The 17,564-nt window shown below is 43.9% G+C and overlaps 3 protein-coding genes across 4 annotated transcripts; all 3 read right to left on the reverse strand.

The window, feature by feature from the left end:
* Nucleotides 1-1,458: 1,458 nt before the first annotated feature.
* On the reverse strand, nt 1,459-2,428 carry LOC111598164. Its single transcript, XM_023313253.2, has 2 exons — nt 2,183-2,428; nt 1,459-2,073 (listed from the first exon to the last, which is right to left on the reverse strand). Exons 1-2 carry the CDS (start codon nt 2,305-2,307, stop codon nt 1,671-1,673), a joined length of 528 nt encoding a protein of 175 aa, XP_023169021.1. The 5' UTR covers nt 2,308-2,428; the 3' UTR covers nt 1,459-1,670.
* A 1,850-nt stretch (nt 2,429-4,278) lies between these two features.
* On the reverse strand, nt 4,279-6,011 carry LOC111598157. Of its 2 annotated transcripts, XM_023313243.2 has the most exons (3): nt 5,888-6,011; nt 4,625-5,834; nt 4,279-4,573 (listed from the first exon to the last, which is right to left on the reverse strand). In XM_023313243.2, the coding sequence occupies exon 2, from the start codon at nt 5,806-5,808 to the stop codon at nt 4,660-4,662; it is 1,149 nt and encodes a 382-aa protein (XP_023169011.1). In that variant the 5' UTR covers nt 5,809-5,834; nt 5,888-6,011; the 3' UTR covers nt 4,279-4,573; nt 4,625-4,659. The 2 variants fall into 2 exon arrangements, with proteins under 2 accessions (XP_023169011.1, XP_023169010.1); XM_023313242.2 differs by having other exon boundaries at nt 4,282-5,834.
* Nucleotides 6,012-15,522: 9,511 nt separating this feature from the next.
* LOC111598166 lies at nt 15,523-16,186 on the reverse strand. The gene is made up of 2 exons (XM_023313254.2): nt 16,015-16,186; nt 15,523-15,947 (listed from the first exon to the last, which is right to left on the reverse strand). Exons 1-2 carry the CDS (start codon nt 16,138-16,140, stop codon nt 15,672-15,674), a joined length of 402 nt encoding a protein of 133 aa, XP_023169022.1. The 5' UTR covers nt 16,141-16,186; the 3' UTR covers nt 15,523-15,671.
* Nucleotides 16,187-17,564: the final 1,378 nt, after the last annotated feature.

Raw genomic sequence — 17,564 nt, forward strand, 5'->3', positions numbered from 1 at the left:
CTCTAGCTGGGCTTGAATGCGTATACCTGTAGGTGTGTGTGTGTGTGTGTGTGGGCATGTGTGTGAGCTGTGTAGGCGTGGCGCTGCGCAGCAAAAGTTTATTGCCCTACTTCATTCCCAACATCTTCTGCGCCGTGCTCCCTGCCCCAGCTTTCCGCTCACCAGCCAGGTGAGTTTTATATGCAATAATTTTTTTTTTATACCCTGTACTCATAGAAAGGCTAAGCAAGGTTTTAAGTTGGACTTAAGTTTATGTAGTGGGCAACTGCAATCCCATAAAGCGCCACTCGCCAGTCCCTCTTCACGTGGAGCTCTCGATTATGTTGCAAAATTTGCTAGGCATGTTGCCAAGACAGCCTCGCTTCTAGAGCCGTAGAGCTATGAATAGTAAGCAGGCACAGAAGCGGAACTATCGATAGATATCGATTGGCATATATGCTATTTGCTTTCGATTTCGATATGCTGAAGAATTGGATGATTTTGTAATGTAAGAGATCTATTGATTAATCGATTGTTAGCCAAAAGTTATCGATAGATGTGATTGATGATAATATATGAGATTCATTTTCCAATGTCGGAGAGCTCTGGTTAATCGATTGTTAGTATAGATCGATATATATCGATAAGGATAAGTGAGACTTAAGAGAGAAGTATAATTAATCGATAGTTGCTACTTGCCATACCCATTCAACTATCGCTAGTAAGTGTATCGCCTAGACATAGGAAAACATTTTTCCTTAGCGATACGAACTTTCGATATACTTTGAACTACGTCAAAATATCAGTCGACCTACTGCAGCGTGATCTACTGAAATTCACGCTATTGCCATATCGAGCTAGCGCGCCCATCATGGCCAAGGATGTATGGCGACTTTTACAGGGTATGTGGCAAGCGGACATGCCTCATAAGTTGCAGCTCTTTTTGGTCATGTGTGGCAGGCGACGCCGTTGAGTTGGATTTAATAAATTCTAATGTTTGCTTACCGTGGCTGGCAAGCCTTTCAACCTGCAACCGCACAAAGGTTCGCTTAGCTTTCAAAAGTGGGCGTGGCAGGTGGTATGGGCGTGGCTAAAATAGAGCGCACATCTCATAGGGTCAACTCTTTGGCTGGCCTGGCAAAAGGCGGCGACGGCAGCAGTGGCAGCTGCAGCAAATTTACTTTTATTGCAAGTTGCAGCGCCGCAGGAAGGATGCGTCCAGGCTTAGGTCCAGGTACAGGTACAGGTCCAGGTCCAGGTCCAGGTCCTTGCACTGCAAACACATTCACATACAAGCACATGTAACTGGCAGCTGGCAGCTGGCAGCTGAGCTGATGTAGACATTCAAATGAATGAGTGCTGGGACAACTGGCAACAGTCCAAGCGCAGCAGCACATCTATATATATGTATATATATAGAGAGAGAGAGAGATAGGGAGATATTTGTTGGCTGAAAGAAGTGGCAGAAGAAAGCATTGAAGCTGTTCAAGTCGTTGCGTTTAATTAGTAAAACGATTTATCCGAAGGCGGTCGGCAAATGGTGGGCAGCAGAGTTGAAACTTCTGAGCTCAGCTGCCTGTAATTTTGTATCTGTGGTGTAGTCGTCTTAAGGCAAGCTTACTAAAGAAGTGACGAGGACAGCGACGTCGATGTGGGTGTGCGTATGGTTATTGACGGTGCGGTGTCGGAAGCTAGCGCAGCCAGGACCACGGCTTGTACCAGCTGCGCTGGCCTTGCTTCTTGATTTCAGTCTTCGCCGCTGCCACCCCCATGGATGTGGGTGGCACTACCGGCAATGGATGCAACGCTGGCTGCTCTTGCTGGTGCTCCTGCGAACTGTGCCTACTACGATCGAGGTCATTTTCTTGATGCTCGCGAGCCAACCGCTCGATATGCTCCTGGGTAGCCGCACTCACGCACAACCTATAATCATCCATGGCGGAGAAGCATTTGAACGATTCCCGTCGATGTTGCTCCAGGCAGCGCTGCAACTGCGATGCGAATGCCGTGCAGGGCATGTGGGCTTCTCGGCGAAAGTGGCGCTGCGTGTGATCCACCAAACGGTCGAACTCCTGGCAAATGGCTTCCGGAGACCTGGCTTATAGAAACAGAATAAGATATCGATATCTCTCTTCCTTTCCCTCTCCCTCTCCCTCTCTCTATCCCTCTCTCTCTCTCTTTCTTTCTGTCTCACTCTACTCACATGCGCTGTATGTCTTCAATGGCGCTGAGCACGCTACCCTTTTTAGCCTTAGACGACACTACTTTGCTCTTGGGCGGCGCCGCGGCATTTTTAACGTCCAGCCCCGCGCTTGGCTTATCTCCCATCAATACTCTTTCGTACTATATTGAAATTCCCGCTATGGCCGAAAATCTGTTCCAAAAAATAACCTGTGTGTTTTTGTTTTGAGATTCAGTTCATGTATGTGTTTGTCTACAACTGCCAATATAAATTGAATCGGTTTCCGATACTACTTGCCGATGCCCCTAAATAGCTCGACATAAAAGTCGACTCAGCTCTCGACCAAACACACAGGTTTAGTCAGATCCCAACCAATGACAGCCAGAAGACAACATTGCTACGTATCGAACTGGCTGTCTCTCTGTCCGTCCGTCCGCATCACTTTTAATTAAGATGAAGTTGGAGCTTGGGCCCGCTGCGACTGCCCAACATGGAAAACTACACTTGAGGCATTTAAATAAATTGCCTGCGGCGAAAGAAATGAAAACTTTATTCATCTCATCAAAGTACGTTAATAAGCTTAAAATAAAAAGCATTTCATCATAATTGGAGTCAAGTTTCGCAGGTATTTTGCCCCTGCTCGGGCCCTGCCCCTCTACTCGTGCGTCTCCGTCAAAATATGCGATTTGGCGAGACTTTTAAGTTTTCATTTTATTATCAAATTTGGAATTCGGAATTCGGAATTTGTTTTAATTGCGCGTTTAGGCGCAAAGTTTTGCCAACATCTTTGGCTTTGTGTTCGCAGTGTCAATTGCAGGCTGCACTTCATCATATGCCAGAAGGCGCACGGCCAAGCAGATTCTCTGTGCGTGCTACCTGCCTGAGACTGCGACAGAGACAGAGAGTGAGAGTGGGATGACCTCTGGATAAAAACTTCGAACATAAAAGAAACTCAAGAAGTTGTTTTGCGGTTTGTTCTGCTGGCGGGAATTTCGTTATTGGAATTTTCATTGGCCACAAAAATACTTTTTCGATTAAACTTTAACGGCGCGTGAAATGCCCGGAAAATGTGTAGGTAAAGATGGCCAGCTCCCTGCCGGCGCTCTCCGCGCCCTCATCCTTACGAATTCCAAAACAGAGACCGCATACCGCAAATCACAAAATGATTAATTACGAACTAAAAGCAACCAAAAGGGAACCAACTAACGAGTGCCCTTGACCGCCGAACAAATGCCAATTAGTGCAAAATATTTCAGGTCGCCGCTAATGGATATCAATTCGTAACGCCTTCCGGCCTTTGCCGACGCCCAAAAAAAAAAACACAAAATATATATATCAAAGGGCGCACTGAGCCAATTCCGAATGCGATAGCAAACAACGAAAATATCGGCAACAGAAACTCGTTAACAGCCTGCGACAATGGCCCAAATTTCAGAGCACCCAGGGCTGTCTCTGGCCTCCCCCTTAACTACCCTCCACTCCCCTCTTGAGTCAGATCCTGCAACTGGCAGCTGAGGCCCCGAAGCATTTGGTATTAAGTCCAAAAATACGAGCGAAACTGAAACTCAACAGAGCTTTCCCTCCATGCCATATACCGCATTCCCCAGTTAGAGGAAAAACCCATGAGCTGAAACCCTGAAATTGAGTAGAGTTGCATTTGCCTCGACAGAAGTCAATATCTAGTTTGATGCGCAGCAGAGTTTAGTGGATTAGTGAAGTAACAACATGAGGAAATTTGTTGATGCAACAGGCCAAGTTAACTATATTTTTAATTACTAGACACATATACATAAGGATGGATCGACTGCAGCCTAGCTGCCTTTGACATCGAAACTTACAGATAGATATATTAGAAGATAACTATATATATTATATAACTAAGCAAACTAGATCAGATCACAAATAGTTGTCGAATCACATTTAAATTGCAGCTTGGCTTTCGCTTTCTTATTGGCCAGGAGCTCAGTCTTTATCTCTCGCAGTCATCCATGGCAGACGCCCTGTAAAGGAGATAAGCAAAAAACTCATGGAAATAAAGAGTTTGCTTGACTAAACTATTTTGCATAACGCAATGTTTATTAGTATTTTTAGTATTTTCAGTAATTTTAGTATTTTTCATATACCGATTACAAATCAATTCGAAGTGACGTTATTATAAGAATTCAAGGGATGAAATTTAGTACAGTCTGACCGAAACGTAAACAAGTGTTAGTAAATATGAAATTTAAGTGGATGGCATAGGAGTTACGATGTTAGAGTTACACAGATCTCTGTTAAAGCAAGTGTTGTATAGGGGGAAGGAAGTTGCTTAGCTGCACAGGTGTGTATTATGGTATGGCAATACCCTCCGGTAGCCAGTGTTGAAAAACAAAATTTAAGTGTTGTAAGTGAATGAAAACTATGTGCAGATAGCTGAAAGAAATATGCGAAATTAAACTGGATTCTGTGTTACCTATATATTACCATCTCGGTCTGTCTGTTCACCACATGGGCGCGGCTTAGCGACGTCCATGTGGACCCGAGAGACGACGGCACTTCTCGTGGCGACAGTTGTGCACGTAGGGATTCAGCTGATGGCGATGCCACCAGTGGAGATCGGGCGCAGTGCGCAGTAGGGCCTGGTAGTCGTGGAACTGGGCCAGCGTGATGAAGTTGCGCTTGGGGCAGTGGGCGTCGTGATGATACTCGCACAGCTGATCGTAGATCCAGATGCGTCGACTGCAGTAGCGTATGTTGTTGTTGTGCGACGGCGCGCGCTTCAAGAACTTCTCGATCTCTGGCCGAAAGAGCAGCTTGCCCAGGCCGGTGACCGCGCTCTGCTGGCGCAGCTGGAGCACCGCCTCGAGCGGAATGCTATCGAAGCGCACACAGCTCATCAGCTGGTCGGTGTGGGAGCAGCGCGCCTGATAGTCGTGATACAGCCAGAGTATGACAGCGATGAGCACCTCCACCTCGGAGTTGACGCAAATGCAGGGCGAGTCAAGCAGCGAGACGAGCGCATTGGGCCACAGGTTGAGGAACTCTGGTGTGCCAATCAGAGTTAGGAAATATTTGTGAACGCGCAACGTTTTGCGGAACGGCACATAGACGTTCATCTTGTGCAGGCCGAAGAACATATGGAAGCCGATCTCTTCGCGTGCCGTATACGGATCACGAAACTCGACCATAAACTGATCGATCAGCACCTGGATCTTCAGATACATGGCCGCCTTGAATACGCTCATCAGCATCGGCGGCAAGATGATCTCGTTCGGCTTCGCCATCCACTTGTAGATGATCATGAAGGCATCCAGGCTGACGTCGCAGGCGGGCAGGCCGTAGGCCATGCCATGCTTGCCCCGGGCAAAGAAGTCGCAATTGCTCTGCAGCAGCTCAAGGTCGCACACCACCTCGGTGGGTCCAATTATTACGGTTACTGTATATTTCGGTTTCGGATTTACCTGACGCACAATCGCCGCTGCCTTCTGAGCCTCCGCCAGGCGCGCCCGACGCTCGGCCATTGTCGTCGGCTGCACATCCAAATAGAGACGACGATACTGCTTGCCCAGCTTCAAGATGATGATTCTCGAGCGCGGTATATGAATGTAAATTGGCTGAACGTTGGCCTGATTCTGTTTCTTAGGCAGATAGTGGTTACCGCAAGACATGCCGATTCCTGTTCGCGATATCTAGCCTGATTCAGAAGCAATTTCAGTACGACTCCCATCGACTGGCTGACATACTTACAATTCGAAGAGAATATTTTGGGAATTTTGAACTCCGCACAGACAAGTTGTGAATCGCACAATGACACAGCGTGAAAGAGTATAGCTGTCTTGCTTCAGGGCTGAAGTAAACTCGGTTTTCCAGTGCTGCGAGGCAGTTCGATTGGCCCAACAGTGTTGGAAAACAGTGTTAGCTTTGATGTCATTGTTTTTCATTGACTGGCAACCTGATTGCTGACCAAACATGAGTCATACAACTTCCGATACCTATATTTCTATAGCGCTCTCACTTATCGATAACACCTAGTGGTTGACACATAGAATATGGTTTGCCAAACGAGAGTTATCAGGGACAAATTTTGTGTCAGCTCTGTCATATCTGATCGATATCACATACGCAATGGCATGAAAGTAATATAGTATCATAGGCAAGATGATGTCCACAACAAGCTTTCCTGTATTGAAGTTTCTTTTGCTATTGCTCTTAATTGGTCAACTTTAGCCACATCTCAGCTATACTATACTATATTGAGACTCTACTGGTATCGATATCTGCTTATTGCAAGCAATAAGCATTCATTCCATTCGACATTGAGGCAAGTTTTGCAAGTCTCTCCATTGGCTCAGCTGTCGGAGCAGAACAAGGCATAGCCTAGAGGCAGACAAGCTATAAGTGTAGAGCTTTCGAAAGTTATTTCTTGATTTATTATTCATAACTAACTCGGGTCTTGCACAGCTCAAGCTGTAACTAAGGCAATTGGGCTATGAACAGAGCAAACGAATACGAAATGAAACAAAAATGAACTCAGCTCATTTCATGATTTCTCTTTGATGCAATGCATGTTTCGTTAGCAATTTATTTCAAGTAACTGCATTAAATAAAGTAAATATGTTATTGGAATTCGAAAATCCTTCAACTCGAAGTCGCACTAGGGCACAGTCAATTGCCAACCCCGAGCTGCTGCGCGTCTAGCCGCAACCTTCATATCAGGATCATGTAAGAAAATAAAGATTATAATCAACATGAAAATCAAGCGGCAAAACTTTGTGGAATCCCCCTAGTGTTTCAAAGTCCCTCACCCCATTCCCCACTCCCTACTACTCCTTCCAACACACACAGACACATACGCGCGTAATCCGTGGCAGTTTCTCATCTGCAGACATGGCAGAAGCATACTTACTGTTGCCACGCCCACGCAGCCACAGTTGCCAGCTGCAGCTGTGTCTGGGCTTGGGCTTGGGCTTGGGCTTGGGTATGTGTCGCTGCAGCTGGCGCAACTCACAGCAGGCGCCAGACACGTTCCAGCATCCAGCAGCCAGCGCGTCGCACGCGAAACCGCAGCAGAATGTCGTGTGACTTCGACTGTTTCTTCCCCAGCTGCAGCTGCCCATTCCCAGTCCAATCCAAGTGCCATTTTCTAAGCGAATTTTTCACACATTCTATACACACACACACACACACATCTTTTTCTTTCCTAGATTTTTCAACATATAAATTTTCGTTCAAGTTGAAAAGTTTCACATACTCCTGTCACGTAATGCACGCTGCTTGCTGAGCGAGGGCGGCAGGGAGAGCGAGGCGTGGCAGTTGTACTATGTGGCGTGCGAGTCGCTAATTTATGTCTGACATTAGAATGCAATCATATTCACTTAAAATATATCACAATGCAGAAGAAGAGGGAAAATAAACGCTTGGCCTGTTTATTTCCATCTCAATTGAAGTTTTCCAATCTGGCGTTGCCAGATCGCGTGCCGTTTAAGCTGACAGCGCCATCTAAACTTTGGAACATACAAATGTCGAAACTAATTGAGCTAATAGATGTTCTTATTCTACAATGCATCGATACATCGTCTGCGAGCTTTCATCAGCTTTGCTATTCAGTTTTCAACTGCATTGGCTATCGATTTATTTACTATCGATCTTTGCTTCTAACAAATAACCTCCTTAAGCCCTCATAAAGCTTAAGTCTTCTGAAGTCTTTCGTCATGTAAGGTAATTTTAAAGAAACTGACACCAATATTTATCGATTAATGTCGATCATTGCGTCTGTCAAATATGCATCTTAAGGCCTCGTGATTTGTCAACTGTTGCTTTTGACGCAAGAACAGAGGCCATCATTGGAAATCGATATATATCGATCATAGATATGACGTTCTATACAAACAATGATCGATTCATCACGCATGCCTAATGGTAGGTCAATAGTTTATTCATTTACCAAACAATTTTGCATAAGTACGGGGTATATCAGGTAATCCGTCAGCTTTGTATCACACGCAACAGCGCCTCAACAAATCAGAATACACGATTCGACAGCGCATTAAGCACAAGTCTGATGATATCATGGAGGTGTCTCTATACATAACATACATCTATGTAAATGGGCGTGTCGCAGTGTAAGCCTGGCCGGGCAACTGACCCGTGACATGTGTCGGGACTAGCCCTGGCCCCCGTCTCTGCTACATCATTGGGAACATAAGCCGCAAAAAGGATTTTCGACAGCGGCTGCAAAATGGGAAAACCAAAGAATTATTGCCACTACGTCCCTGACCCGCATGGCCAACAGACTGTGCATCATTCTGTCCCCCTCGCTCGCTCGCTCACTCACTCACTCATTGTCGCATAATCCCAGGCAACGTGACCCAGCTGACAGTTTACAATTTTGCAGCAAAAGCTGCCCCCTTTGCCGCCCCTCGCCCTGCCACCCCTTGTGAGCTCTCCTGACCTCCCCCACACATAGCACGAGAGGACGCCGCTGCGCTGGGAGGTGTTTGGTTAAGCACATAATTAATACGAAATTTGATTGCCTTTGCCGCGATGGGACAACACGGGCCTGGCCCAGGATGTAACCTATAAAAGAGATTGCCAAGCGAGCGAGCGAGCGAACAAGTGTGTGCGTGCGAGTGTGTGGGTGTGTGTGTGGGTGTGTGTGCGTGTGTGTTGGGAAAAGTGAAAGTCAAATTAAAGCAAACTCTGCTGTTGGCATTACCGCTGCTGCGGTTTGCCGCTTAAACGGTTGTGGTTTAATTAATCGACTCATAGTCGATGCCAAGTCGGTTGCACTTAATGCCGATACGATCCCATACATTTGCATACACTATGCACGCAGTTAAAGAGAGTTGATTGATTGATTGATGATTGAGAATTTGAAATGTGGACAGATCTATAACTTCTTCTAGTCGGACAACGGACTCCTAGGCAGCTCCTAGTCTGAGCCCTGAAACTTTTGGTATGATTGATTTCAATTTGTTTAACTGCTAGAAGCTTTTGAAACTCTTTGTAAGACATTAATCGCCAATCAATCAATCGGATAGTTATACAGAGAATCTGTTGACCAATCAGCAAATGAGTAAGCTGCAACGTCAATCCTGCTGTTAGCTGGTCAAGCAGAAAGTTGAGGTGTGTCACTAAGTCAGCCAATCAAATAATTGGATGTATTTCAATCAGTCTGTTTATCAGTCAGTCAATCAATCTGACATTTGTTGGAATACTCATACATCAGTAAGTCACTCTATCAATCAGAAAGTTAAAATAATACAAATAAAGTTAAAGTATCATTGAATTACCAACCAATCAATCAATCAATCATCTATGTTAAGGTAGTATATGTGAAACTTCATCAGTTAGTTAGCAATCAGACCAAACAGTTGCATATAAATGTAAGTATAGACTGAAAGCTGATACAGCTGATCAGACAGTACTTGAATATGTCAATCAGTCAATCATTGATAGACAGTTATTCAGTCAAAAGCGAAATGAATGTGTCAGTCGTCAGCTAAAGGAACTATGAATCACCAAGTGAATCTATAAAGTTGTTCAGTCATTTGTTTTATAGAGTATCTTGCAGTTGCGTCTAGCCCATTCTGAGCTCTTCGCTCACTCATTTCGCCTGACTTCCTGTCACTGGGATTTTTTTTTTTTGGTTCTTTTCGGGCTGATGGCTGCCTTCAAATGGTTTCGCTGCCTGCTTTTTAATGTATGTATATCCATGGCCAGAAGGAGTTCCGTTGTGGCGCCAGCGGCTGTCTCCAGCTCCGGCTGTCAGCAGATACAAAAAAAAAAAAAAAAAAAAAAAAAAAAAAATATAGAGAGTTGAGAGGAAACTTTAACTTTTGTTGTGGTTGGCAGCCAGTTCTTATGGCCGAAAATAAATCAAGCGCCAAACTACTTTTGCCACAAATGATTAATTAACTGCATTTTGTGCTCGACCACGTCCTGGACAATGCCGGCGATCGCACTGAGTGCGGGCGACTGCTTCAATGGACGAATGGGTGGCACTTCAGCGTCTCGGTTAAGATATTATTAATGTGCTTGTTAGCTGCTCGCCCCGCCCTGTCGGTCCAGCCCCTTCCGCATCGCCTGCTTCACTCACTCCGAATGACCGAATGAATTATGAGCGCGTTTTCTTTAACTTTTTGTCTGCCAGCTGCTTCACCTCGTCCGCAGCTCAATTAGATGTAAGCGCGTAGGCGTTGCTGCCACGCCCATCACACGGCAATTGGAAGGTGCTCATATAACGGATATCCTTGCAGCTAAGCATTTATCCACTGTGGCCAGATTATGTTATATGCTATTGCCATTCACACAAAATGAACAACAATTTTCAACAACAATTAATATAGATATTAATAATTATATTTTTATACTCTAAAATTCAAAAGCTTCTCATTCACAGAAAATAGAAATTCATTTCATTAGCTTTTACTATAAGTATAAGACATAGACAAATGTCCTCATAATCGCCAAGTTAATATAAACTCTGTCTGCTTCAACTTTTGCGTTGCTTAGAGATTTATCTGCCATTCACACAAAAGTGATTTGCTCTTAATGTTAGTTTTTTATGACAACTATTATTTCTATTTTCTATTTTCATAGGATGTGGCCTATGTCAGTGGCTATCCCAGCGCGAATGCCGCCCATATTCACATTTATGGCCATACTTTTCCCAGACAGTTAACATTTATTTGCCATTCGCACAGAATGAAAGCACATTTCATTCGCTTTGCACGCACTCAGGCACTCGGCTTTTATGTTATGTTAATTATCATGATGATTATTTTTATTTTATATTTTTTTCTTAATTTTATTCCGCATTTTAAACAGAATTTGTGTTCACAATTAGCTCCAACTTAATTTTTATATGCAGTCGGCAACACATCCCCACGGGCTGCTCCCATTAGAGGAGTTTTGCTCTCTTTTTTTGTATTTTATTTTTTAGCATAAACACACACAGAAACACACGCACACACTCACACATATTTGTACAGTGTTACATGGTACTTAACGTACGTCCGTCTCTCGCTCAGTGCTGGGGCAGCGCTGAGCAAACAGCGACCTGAACAAACTTTGCCAGCCAGCTCGAGGCGTTGCTTGCTGAGTCTTTGTAAAAATGTAGTTAAGCCAATCAAAATATGGGGATTTTGCTTAATAATTATGCTTAGAAGGCTAGTGTAGTGATATGCTATAAGAAAGGAAAAGAGGTGCAGAGAGGAACCAATAGAGAGAGAGAGAATAAGTGGGAGAAAGACAACGAAAAGTGGAGCAAAACATATAGATATTGACAGAGGGAAAGAAAGAAAGAGATAGAGAGAGAGAGAGAGAGAGAGAGTGAGAGAGTGAGAGAGAGAGAGAGAGAGAGAGAGAGAGTGAGAGAGAGATACAGACAGATAAGTTATGGGGGTTAGAGCAAAGAAGAAATTAATAATGGCATAGTGAGAAGGAGAGAGAGAGAGAGGGAGAGAGAAGTTGGGCAAAATAATCAGAGGGGAAGACAGAGTGAGAGATAACTGAAGCGATATGATAAGAGGATAAATTAAGGATGGAAGAGCAAGAGATATAAAGCGACTAGCAGAGAGATATATTAACAGAGAAAAGAAAAATAGTCATATAGAATTAAAACGAGTAAGCGAGATAGAGATAGAGAAATATAGAGAGAGAGATACAGTTAGATAGTGATTAATGTATATTCATTTTTATTTTCAAAGTAGTATTTGCTTGGACAGATCTTAAGGCCAATTTCAGCAATGCGCTTCAAGTGGCGTCAGGTGGCAACGCTGTGTGCTGAGCGGCAAAGCGAAAAAGAAAATGTTGAGCTTACGCAGCCACAAGTTAGGTTTACGGTACTCCGAATTAAAGATACTTTAGTTTTGGCTTCCAATTTCATTTGCAGCTGCTTCAAAATCCAATTAACGCTGCCAAATGCTGCACAATGTGTGTCTGGCTATGTGTGCGCGTGAGTGTGTGTGCAAAGCTCCCAAAGGATAATAAGCAGCTTAGTCTCGAGTCCAGGCGAACGCGTCGATGCGCAGCAGCAAGAATAAAGAACTATAGGAAAACTTGTTAGCGCCAAATCGAAAGCGTATGTCGCTGGCATGCCACACAGAGAGGTCACATCGTCATATGGCTGAGCAGATTTCCCTCAGGTATTAGAGAGAGAGAGAGCGAGAGAGCGAGTGGGAGAGGGAGAAGTAGAGGGTAAGTAAAATGGCGCCACTCGATATGATAATGATACAATTTCGATAAAGCTTAACAAGGATTAGGCAACGACTGACGCCCGGATGAACGATGATATCAGCTAATTGGCAATGTGGTTCTTGCTGCCTTACTCTTCTTCTCTCTCTCTCTCTCTCTATCTGTTTGTCTGCTGGCAAAGGACAGTCCAGAATAATGCCCAATAAGCAGGCAGGAAGCTGCAGAACGCACTGGCGTCTAACTGGCTGCAGCTCGGAATGTGTCGCCAGTTGCAAGTGACAATTTATTAATAAACAGCAACAACAGCAGGAGCAAGAGCTGGAGCTGGCGCTGGCGCTGGAGCTGGAGCTGGAGCTGGAGCTGGCGCTGGAGCAGAAGCTGGTAAAGGGCTTTCGACTCGGACTCGACTTGCCACGCCTTGCCTTGCCTCGCCTCGTTTTGACTGCCAATTACTGCCCAGCAATAAATTGGATGTCACGCGGCGGCTACAGCCGGAACCCCTTGCCAATCAGAGCAACCAATGTTGCGTTTAATGGACTCCATAAATTCTGGAGTCGCCTGACAGGGCGGCCAACGTTTATTAGGCAACCATCGAGTACATTAGAACAGAGATGAATTACTTGCGCCCAGACTTGCGAGACTTCAAATTTCAGACTGCACAAGCAACGAGGAATTCCAGCTAATGAGAAAACAACACAAAAAAAAAAAAAAAGATCTAAGAACCAGAGGACATATGCATAAGTAGCTATAGGTAACCATAACTGTACTTGATATCGTCAGAATTATATTTTAATTATATTTTGTCTGATATTATATGATATATGATATATGATATATGATATATGCTATATATTATATGATATATGCTATATGATATATGATATATGATATATGATATATGATATATGATATATGATATATGATATATGATATATGATATATGATATATGATATATGATATATGATATATGATATATGATATATGATATGATATATAATATATGATATATGATATATGATATATGATATATGATATATGCTATATGATATATTATATATTATATATGATATATGATATATGATATATGATATATGATATATGATATATGATATATGATATATGATATATGATATATGATATATGCAGTTCCTTGTGTTTGGTGTTTTCATCATATGTTTTTGGCAACAGTTGTCCAATGCCTCAATGGCATTCAAAGTAAAACGCTAACATGTGTGTGAACACAAGAAGAAAAGGCTTGACTGATCACACACACTCCGCACACACTCCATACACACGCACTCACACTGCACACACGCAATCAAAGCCAAGTTGCAAAGAAATCAAATTAACCAAAGTGTGCAAACGGAATGAAAAATAGGACCGGGGGAAGTAAGCAGCTAGAAAGGGGTGCGGCAGGGGTATGTCGAGTGCATTGAATGCAGTTGCAAAGGTCGCCACAACCGCAGCCGACAGATGGCGCTCTTTGCGTTCTCAACTGTAAAGTAGGGTAGATTACATAGCTTTTTCAACGATGCTCGGGCAAGATGCCGGAAAATTCCAGCAAAAAGTAAAAGGAAAAAAATAAAGTTCGAAGGGGAAAAAGTGGGACTGAGGGGCTTGACTGGCGCCACTGAACCCAAGGAAAAGTCAACAGAAAGGAAACAGTCGAATAGGAAGCCGCCGTCTCATAGACAAAACTAAAAAGGACAACGGAACGAGTGAGAACCAGGAACAAGGAATGAGGAACGTGGAACTCACACACAGCAACTGTGCAGAAAAAAAACAAGTAGAATAAGAAGAAGAGCAAGACTGAAAGGCTAAAAGGCCGGATACGTTTCAATGACAGACCGAGCGAGAGCGACTGGGCCAGTAACTCGAGTAATTGGTAGATTCCTTCCCTACCAGCCCCTAGCCTCGGTCTGTGCTTGGACCCCCAACCCTCTCCTTGCCACGCTGCTTTAGCAAAATGTGTCTTTGTCAGAGTGCGTCACTGGAGCATGCAGAGCAGCTGCCTCGCCTTCCCCTCCATCCAAAGCCAAGATGATGTCAACGCCAATGCCAGCCAGAATGCCTTGCATATCAAAAGTGAAAACTTTCGACATATAATTTTGCGCATGGATTTTCACTTTGACGGCATAAACGATGACAATGCTGCCTTTGAGTTGTTCCTCCTTCCTTCCCGCTGCGCTTCCCCGCGGAGACACAAAGTCACGCTGCCTGCTTTTCAAATGAAAAGGGACAGCCTCACACACACACGCCCTCACAGAGGCTAAGCAGAGGTGCTGGCTGCTGGCTTTTTATCGCTGCTGGCAAAATTTTTTCGCATGCCTGACCAATCCCTTCCAGGCACGATCCTGCCGGCCACGTGTGGAATCTACATAATTGTCATACACCTTCATATATTCCTAAATCACCCATTGATATGTGACTTTTGCTTAAATCCATCTTTTGAAATTCTGTTTCCTAGATATATACAAAACACATTTGAATGCAAAAGCTGAATTACTTTATTGCATAGTTTTCTTCAATTTTATCGTCGTTTCTTATAGTACTTTATACAGATATATATACATCTCTCTATCCCTCTATCTATCGTTTGCCATTCTATCTATTATATACCATTCTCTCTCTCTATTTCTCTATAAATATATATGCTTACTTATTTATATATGTATTTACCCATTAGCTTCTATCTATTCCTTTGCCTATCGCCTAGTCGCACGTGCTTTCTCTCTCCCACTTCCGTCTTCCAATGCTAGGCAATATTAATACTTTTCTGATTGGTCAAACTCTCACTGTTGCCATTCACACAAAAGCGCGATCATTTTCATCAGCGGCTTTGGCTGCGCGTCAATGCAAAAGTGATTTTTGGCTTACCAAAACTTTAAATGGCAACTCGGCCCCATTGTGGTGGGGCCGCAACGTTTGCAGCGGCTGCCAGCCACGCCCACTTGCGCACGACACACGCCAGCCGCCCACTGTGCTGCCGCATAAAACGCGCAACTACTTTTGGCTGTAATCTGCGCTTATAAACTTTTTGCCAGCGAAAAAGGGTGTTGCATGTCGTTTTAAGTGAGCATCGGGCAAGTTGCCAACTTTCCTGACGCTCCGAGAGATATATCTATATCTATATATGTATGTAGATAGATTATATATATGTTTATATGACTAACGGTTATGGCGCCCGTTGGCTTTTAAGCTGCTCGATTGGCGCATCAGTTGCCAACATTTTTATTAACCTGCACACATATATACATGTGTATGTATGTATGCGTGTCTGTATGCATTTATGTAGTCTGTCTGGTGATTTGCAGCTACACTCTGTGAGATATACTAGAGACTGTCGTTGAGGGAGGGCTCTGTTTCGGAAGAGGTGTCTGTTGTGGAGCCCGTTTCCATTTCATTGGCAGGCGTTGGACGCGTGGCCCGCTGCTTGGCCGCATCGGCCTCGGCCTCTTCGCGCAGCACATCCTGCAGCCCGCCATTCAGCTCGACCATCAGCGAACGGAAATTGGCATCGATTGGGCCATTGAACAGGGAGATGATCAGCAGACGCTTGTCCAGCGGATTCGAGACGTTCAGCACGAAGCGTCGAAATGCGGCGCCATTCTGAAAAAAAGAGGAAAGCGGGAATCGAAGTGCTGCCTGAAAGTGGGACATCGAGCTGCACACTCACATCTTCGGGCCGTGGCGAGATGTGCGGCTCCGACTCCACGGCCAATTCGAAGATAACACGACGTCGCCGCGGCTCCGGTTCCGTTTCATAAACCGAACTTGTATCCGTGCTCGAGTCGCGATCCATGAGAGAAAAAGTTGCCCCTTGTCTGCTGAATGTGTCAGCCAAATCGAAAAGTGAGGCAGTGTTGCACAACGCCGTGCATAAATGTTAACATCTTGTGCAACACTAAGCTGCACGTGTTGCCAGCCCTTTAACTAGGAATATCAACATTGCAAAGATGGGACAAAGCTCACTTTCTCTCTCCCACACTCGCTTTCTCTCTCTCTGTCTCTCTCTGTTTTTGTGTTCTTTGGTTTGTTTTGCATGTGTGTAAATTTAGAAATTATGTTTTCTTGTCTTTTAATTAATAATCTCAATGGTGTTTGCGGCTTTCACTTGCAGAGTGGCTGAAGCTAAGGGCAGACAAGGCACAAAGCATAAAGATACAAGTCATATGCATGTTGCTGAGTGTGCGTGTGTGTGTAGAATGTGAACTTGTGGTAGACAATAGACGCAATGTACTTATATAAGCAACTCATGTGAGGCCCACATGAGAAACCAATGCCAGATGCGACTTCTACTCCAGCTGCTGCTGCTGCTGCTGCTGCTAGCTGAAGTGAAGGCACTTTTATGGGCTGCTGTTTGTGTCTGTGTGTGAGTTGACAATGTGATTTACATTTAATTAAAATCGTATTTACTCGTTAGATAAACAAACAACGAGAGCGAGAGAGATGGGGAGAGCAGACGTCGTAGCACATTTGCTTTCTGGCCCATTTGACTTGGCCCCGAGCAGCTGCTGCTCAAGGATTAAGTTCTAAAATTGTTGTAAAAAAGAAAGAAGCAGAAAGCTAAGGAAACGGCTCAGCCTCAGCTCTGCCTGTCTGCTGCTCGTCTTTCATCAGCTACAAAAATAAATAATGCCTTCGATTGCGGCTGGAAATAATTTGAATATCAACTGGAATTTCACTTCAATCAAATCAAATCAAAATTACATCGAATTCAATTTGCAGCTTGTTTTTGTTTTGGTTTTCGTTTTGCCTGCTTTGAATAATTAAAAATTTATTTCGAATCTCCCAAAGCCAGCGCCACATTCATGTTCGCTTTTCTCGTTCTACACTCGGATCAAATCTCGCTTAACTCAACTGGCAAATCTCAATCTACTTCCCTGTTGAGTTCAGTTCTTAGGCTCGCTTCAATTTCTCGTTTATTTATGGCTTGAGCAAATAAGCTTCAAATTCGATTTATGCTTATCAAGGTATTTATTCATTTCACTTTAATGCCTTTTATCTCTACGTCTACTTTGATAGTAAATGAAAATGAAAATCAAATTTGTGCATTAAATAGTTTTCGAATACTATTTTATTATTGAATTTTCAATTAATTTAGGCCATTGAGCTGTGCCGTCGTTGCTCTAGAGTTGTCTCTACCTTACCTCCACGTTGATCTCTCTATCTCCTTATCTATTTGTCCGGAAATTTAATTACAGCATTCCAGTTAGACCTCTTAGG

Source organism: Drosophila hydei, unplaced genomic scaffold (genome assembly GCF_003285905.1).
Source record: "Drosophila hydei strain 15085-1641.00,03,60 unplaced genomic scaffold, DhydRS2 tig00000090-arrow-arrow-pilon, whole genome shotgun sequence".
Lineage (NCBI taxonomy): Eukaryota > Metazoa > Arthropoda > Insecta > Diptera > Drosophilidae > Drosophila > Drosophila hydei.

Excerpts from the sequence above, each read along its gene's own strand:
- LOC111598157 (XM_023313243.2), bottom strand. The coding sequence starts at position 5,808 with ATGTCTTGCGGTAACCACTATCTGCCTAAGAAACAGAATCAGGCCAAC.
- LOC111598164 (XM_023313253.2), bottom strand. The coding sequence starts at position 2,307 with ATGGGAGATAAGCCAAGCGCGGGGCTGGACGTTAAAAATGCCGCGGCG. Across the intron at positions 2,074-2,182 it reads ATTGAAGACATACAGCGCAT|GTCTCCGGAAGCCATTTGCC; the intron begins GTGAGTAGAGTG and ends TCTATAAGCCAG.
- LOC111598166 (XM_023313254.2), bottom strand. The coding sequence starts at position 16,140 with ATGGATCGCGACTCGAGCACGGATACAAGTTCGGTTTATGAAACGGAA. Across the intron at positions 15,948-16,014 it reads TCTCGCCACGGCCCGAAGAT|AATGGCGCCGCATTTCGACG; the intron begins GTGAGTGTGCAG and ends TCTTTTTTTCAG.